This window comes from Vombatus ursinus, unplaced genomic scaffold (genome assembly GCF_900497805.2).
Source record: "Vombatus ursinus unplaced genomic scaffold, bare-nosed wombat genome assembly UNPS02008996.1, whole genome shotgun sequence".
Lineage (NCBI taxonomy): Eukaryota > Metazoa > Chordata > Mammalia > Diprotodontia > Vombatidae > Vombatus > Vombatus ursinus.
This window is the reverse complement of record NW_020948774.1, coordinates 8,339,516-8,345,844: the sequence shown is the minus strand read 5'-3', so window position 1 is coordinate 8,345,844 and position 6,329 is coordinate 8,339,516. Positions and strand designations below refer to the sequence as shown.

The 6,329-nt window shown below is 39.5% G+C and overlaps 1 protein-coding gene across 1 annotated transcript in view; it reads left to right on the top strand.

Moving 5' to 3' along the window:
- The first annotated feature begins 210 nt into the window (after positions 1–210).
- SEC14L1 (SEC14 like lipid binding 1) overlaps positions 211–6,329 on the top strand; it is an 83,695-nt gene continuing 77,576 nt past the window's right edge. Inside the window, exons 1-2 of the mRNA XM_027850128.1 lie at positions 211–476; positions 3,684–3,774. Of these exons, the coding sequence (XP_027705929.1) occupies positions 3,712–3,774 (63 nt within the window). The 5' untranslated portion in view covers positions 211–476; positions 3,684–3,711. The remainder of the gene's footprint in view (positions 477–3,683; positions 3,775–6,329) is intronic.

Below are 6,329 nucleotides of genomic sequence, written 5' to 3'. Positions count from 1 at the left end.
CGCTCTGCACCCCTTGCACCCTTCTTCGCGCCGGCGCAGCTGAGGTTCAGCCCGGGACGTTCTCACTGACCCTCCCCCTCTCTAACCAGTTTCCTTCTTCCCTACCTCCTCCTATCCTAGCAACTGTCGTCCCCCGCAGCTTCCGCCCACTTCTGCTCCAGCTGCGCATGTGCGCCAGTTTCGGCCGCCTGGGCCCCGCCCTCCCCGTCACCCGTAACAACCACCCGTCCCTTCTCTTCTCTTCTCCCCGTTCCTCCTCCCCCCCCCAGCCCACTCCCCGGAACCAGCGGTCGGAGCTGCCTCAGCAGTAACGGTAGCGTTAGAAGCAGAAGCTACGCTAACAGAGCAGCAGCGGCAGCAGCGGCAGCAGCGGCAGCGGCAGCGGCAGCGGCAGCGGCGACTCCAACACCGCCGGAACCGCCGGGATGAGCGCCTCCCGCCACCCACTGCTCCGAGCCCGGCCTTTCTGACAGGAGGTAGGCGCGCGTCCTCGCGGGCGGGCATTGTGCGCGTTCCCGGCCCTTCCAAAGCCGGCGGGATGCCGGGCCGGCCGGCCGGCGGCTTGGGGCTCTCCGGGGCTCCCGCCCCCTAGGGCCCCTTTTTGGGCCTGGGTCCGCTCGTCTTCCGGCTCCCTCCGTCTGTGCCAACCGCCTCCTTCCCACAGAGCCAGGGTCGTGCTCCCCTTAATTAAGCCCAGGCTTCCAGGTCCGGCCCCACCTGCGAGTAGGCTGGTTCTGAGCCTCTGGCCATCCGCGCCCCCTGCCCCTCAGCAGGCCGGTCCCAGTGTCCTTGCTGCCGCCTCTCGCCATCTCTTCCCTCGGGTCCCCGTCCCCAGGCCCTCCCCTAGCTTCCCTCCCCTAGGCCATTTCTCTTGGGGGCGGGTGGTATAGAGCCTCTTCACCTACACCCCTCCCAAGCCATCATGTCAGGATTCTGGCCCCACTTCTGAGTCTTTTCCTTCCCAAAGAACCTCCTTCCTTCCTCCTCCCCCGTTACTTCCCCTTCACTTTGGGTCCTGTCCCTCTTTCCTTCCAATTTATCTCACGTTCTCTTCCCTTTCTCATCACATCCCCCTTCTTCCCCTGCCCAGAGTCTTAGCCCATTTAACTTTTAAGTCTGTTTTCTCATCATCACCCTACCCTCCAGTCACTTCAGCTTCCCTCACTAGCACCTTTCTCGCCCACCTCCCCCATCTCCCCTCTTCCACCTCTCAGCCTTCTGTCCAGGATCTAGCCCCTAGTTACAGCCTCACTTCTTCCCGGATGGCCGAAGTTTCCTCTGAGTCTTCCAGGACCTCTGGGTCTTCAGCCCCTTCTGGTTACTCTCAGTCTCTCCAGAGATAAACTCTTCATTTCTGCCTTTGATAGGTGCTTCCGACATTTCTTTGGTAATTCTCCCAAACCCTTTGGGTACTCCTCCCATCCCCAAATACCTTTTCCCTTTCTCCACTTTTTTTTAAGAGCCAGAATTTTAGGAGTCTGGCACTTACTTTCTTGCATGCTTCTTGGGGTTTTCTTACCTGTTATTCACTAGTTGCCTTTTTCTCCAGTAGGGTTAAGGTGCTATGCCCTCTAGTAGGGCTAAAGTGGTGTGCCCTTCTCTTAGGCTTCTCTTTAAACTGAGTAGCCTGGTCTTAAATATCTTTCTTATCTCTTTAAAAGTTGTCTGTCATTTGTTTGTTTATTTTTAATTTTTAGGCAATTGGGGTTAAGTGACTTGCCCAAGGTCACACAGCTAGTAAGTGTCAAATGTTTGGTCTGAGGCTGAATTTGGACTCAGGTCCTCCTGACTTCAGGGCTGTCATTTATTTTTAAGAGAAGGTATTGCTGTAGAGACAGCACAACAAAGGATGTCACTTGGTCATTGTAATCAGAGATCTCTTTTGGGACAAATTTTTTGGTTCCAAACATCCACTGTTCTACCAGTTTCTCAGGTAGTGCGCAGATTTTCTAAGGAATGTGATAAGTAATAGTAGCTCAACAAACAAATATTTCAGTTCAATAAAATGAATGGTTTCTTAAAAAACTGAACAACGCTGTTCCTTTTTATATATGATAATAAATCCCCTTAATAGTGGGTGGTGAACTAAAGGTTTATTTTTCCCAAGATCAAATGCTGGATTGTAATAGACCCAATAGAAGTATTAGAGTTAAGAGAAAATCCTGGAGTTTGGACCGTGATAGTGACAAAAAACAATAAACAATACCAAAATCAATCAGTTAACATTAAGCTCCTATTATGTATGGGCACTGTGCCCTGGGAATGCAAAAAGACAGTACCTGCTCTCAAGGAGTTTACAATCTAATGGGGGAGACCACGAGCAATCTAATATATACAAAACAAGCTATATACAGAATAAATGAGAAATAGCACTAGAGTTAAGAGGGGTTGGGAAAGGCTTCTTATAGAAGATGAGATTTAGTTGCTATTTAGAAACAAGAAAAAAATGAAATTAAACAAGTGTCCTCTGCATTGAAATGCTAAAAGTACTGTAAGACTATAAATGATGAAAATGTTTGAATTTTTATTAACATTACCCAGAAGTTTTTCAATTTTTTCCCAACTAGATTTTATTTTGAGTTCCATATCATATGCTGTGTTTCATCTGTATCTACTTGTCAGACAACTTTGATGTTATTAGTTATTAGTTTAAATAAGAAAGGAAATACCAGTTTGGCAGGAGAAATACCTGGTTTGAGACAGCAGCTGGTAACAGAGAAAGCACTGAACTGTAATCACAAGAACCAGATTCTGGTCCTTTTCCTTGTCATTGATGCCTTCTCCTCTCATCACCTCAACTTGCTATTTCATATCATTGAGAAAGGTACCTGTTCTATCTCCCTAGATTTAAACTGTGTCATGTAAGGTGAAGGCGGTTTACTAGACTTCAAGGTTCTTTCTGTCCTCCACCTCTACAGTTCTGTGTTTGAGAAACACAAGTGTGTTTTCAGAAAAATTCATACTAGCATTCATCCAACAAACTAGAAGGGTGGTTACCTACATTATAAAAGGGTTCTTTAAAGTACAAACTTCCCTGATACTTTTGTACATATTTACAGATCATTAATTACTTGGTTAGAAATGGGTCTGAGAAACTTTCCTTTAGCTTTTGAAGATGAACCCCAAAAATTATAATGCAAATTGGAAAATATAATTTAATTACCAAAATTCAGATTGTATATAATATTTTACTTGAGCTTAGTGCTTAATTTGAATCGTGTGGTTGTTTTTTCATTTTTATCTCTTCGTGTTATCCTCACATTTAGCATTTGGTGAATAAAGTAATTTTTGCTGTGTCTTAAAATAATAGAAATTTTCTTCTCTAGATAAAGATACCTTATAAATTTTGTGGAAACTCTTTTTAACAGATGAGGAAACTTAGACCCAAAGAGCTTGATTGACTTGTTCCTCATCAGATAGCTAGACTTTGTAGTGGAATCTAGGATTCCAAACTCCAAGACTAGGTTGCCTTTTTTTCCTCTATACATACTGTTGTTTTCATGTTAAAAAAATTATCCAACTACTTTTCTTAAGTTCTAAATTTCTAAAAATTCAGCTGATTATATTTTCTTCCCTTTATTAGTTTGAGTTCCTTCTGTTTTAGTACTATTGAGGGGGGCAGTGATGTACAAAGATAGAGACATTTTTTACCCCATCATGGTGTGTTTGTATGTGTTTTGCAGGTTTGAAGATTGCTAAAACATTACAATCATGGTGCAAAAATACCAATCCCCAGTGCGGGTGTATAAACACCCCTTTGAGTTAATAATGGCTGTAAGTACATTAATTTATTCATCAGTTTTTTTGGATTTTAAAAAGCGTGTTTTTGTTGTTGTTTTTACAAACTTGATAATTTATGAAATAATCCTTGTTTTAATATTTATCCTTAAGCTCTCTTCTTCATGGTTTGTTTTTTATGCTTTTATATTATGCCAATCCACTTTTTTATCTTGCTTTTTAAAATGTCATCTCAAAACTAATTTTTTTTTGTAAAATTGATACAATTTTGAGAAATTGTACCTATTTTAAAAAATGCTGCTGTACTGTTGCTTAACCATTACTTAGTTTTTCCTTTAAAGAAGTGGAAACTGGACTAAATAATTCTTCATCCAGAATCACTACTATATCTTTTCTTTAAAAGAAAAAGAAAGGAAAAAAAGGGAGGATGAAAAACATTTCCTTTTTTTGTTTTCCTATTTGTATTGAAACACATTTTAAAAGCATTCCTTTTAGGTAGACTTTGCATTTATCACTTCAGGGTTGAGTTTTGCTTTAATTATCCCAATAATTTTTGAAAAGCACTTTTTTTTCCTTAAAACAATAACTGTTTCCAACATATGAGCTTATGAAAATCAGTCAACATGTAAGTTTCTGTTGAGATTTTAGAGGAGTTTCACTAAGTCATAATTGATAGACATTTCACTCAAAAATAATATTTCAGTAGTTCTTAGTTATTGTTTTTAAATCTTGAAAGACATACTTGCAAGGAAAAGAAAAGAGCTGAGGGTTATACACGTTAGTTACTTTTTTCTACAGCTTTTTGAAGCATAATCTTTGTGTTAGGGTTATAGTCAGTCAGCAAGGAATTATTAAGTCAGATTAATTATAGTTTTATTCTCTAGTAATTTAAATATACCATATGTCAAATTATGTTTCCTTAACCAACTACATAAAAAACCTTGATTCTACTTAGGTTGCTGTGAGGTATATTTAAAGTCTTCTTCAGGCTATTAAGTATGTGTTATTGTTATGCTGCTTATTAAACTTTTGAGTTGTCTGAAAATATTTTGGATTCTGAAAATGAAAGTGCTTTTACTAATTTTTATGTTAACTAGGCCTTTCCCATTTTCTGTAGTTATGTAATAGAATTTTAGCTTTGTATTTTTAATTTGTAGAGATATTTAGTTCTTGAATGATCTTGATGCCATTTGGTCTTAGAATTCTAAGACATTGGTCCTCAGTATTTTCTCTGTATCCTTGTTTTTCTTGTAATTCAGGGGAAACAGTTGCTCTGTTAATTTGTTTTTCCATCCCTGATTCAAAATGAGAAAAAAAGCCTAAGGACAAGAAATGACAATCTTTTTATGACAAACTTACATATCTGTGAAAACTTTAAAATAAATATTTGAATTCTCAAATAAGAAGTTAAATATAATTTTATTAGTAGTACCAGAAGAGACTTTGGAACTCATCTAGTCTAGTTTCATTGAATGAATGAAGAAATAGAGATCCAGAAAAGTATAGTGATTTGTCTAAGTTTACATAGTTAACTAGCAAAGCAAGGGCTAGATTCTGTTTCCTGACTCTCAGAACTCATAGGATGTATCTCACCATGCCCCCTGTATTATTCATATAGCTGGACTTTTTTATAGATTTATCCCTATGTATTGAGCTTTCATTAACTGTTCCTGTGCTTGAAAAATATACCCAGTCTCCAACATGTACAGTGGGTGCTCAGTTACTTCAGTGAATATTTATTGCTTACTTGCTGTGTACATGAAATTGTTCTTTCCACTCCCATTTCCTCTGGGAGCTTGCCCCTTCAATCATACCTCTCATCTCCAGTCTCTCATTATTTATTAATTGCTTCTCCACTGCCTACTAATATGTTTCTCTCCCTGATCCTTTAAGAAAGAAACCATCACTTGACCCTGTTGTCCCCTTGAGATATCATCGTTATTATTTCTCTCATAGCCATACTCCTAGACACAATTATTACAGATCATTGGACCTAGTCAGGAAGACTTGAGTTCGAATCTACTGTCTAACACTTACTAGTTGGTGTGACTCCAATCAAATTATTTACCTCTGACTCAGTTTCCTTTCCTATAAAATGGACTTAATAATAATACTTGTCTCCCAGGGTTATTGTGAGGATCAAATAAAATAAATTTTCCAAAGTACTTTGTAAACCTTAAAGTGCTAGATATTATTATTATTATTATCATTGTTATTTCATCTCCTCCTCTTAATCCCTAGCACTTTGGTTTATTACTTTACCCCTCAAATGAAACTGTTCTCTCCAAGGTAGACAAAGATCTCTTGGCTGCCAATGGCCTTTTCTTAGTCTTCATTCTACTTCTAGCTCTTCATCTTTCTCTCCCCCTTTATTTCTCTTCCTTTGGTTTCATCAGTCTTTTGATTCTATAACTACCTTTCAGATTGATAAGTCTTGTTCTAGATTATCAGCTATCTTTTCTTCTCCCTCTGTTCTGTCATCATTGATATCATCTTCAACTCCTTGACTTTCCCCTTTCATCTTTCTCGACTCCCATATCTAATCAGTTGCCAGGTTTTACTGATTCTACTTCTTTAACATCTTTTGCATT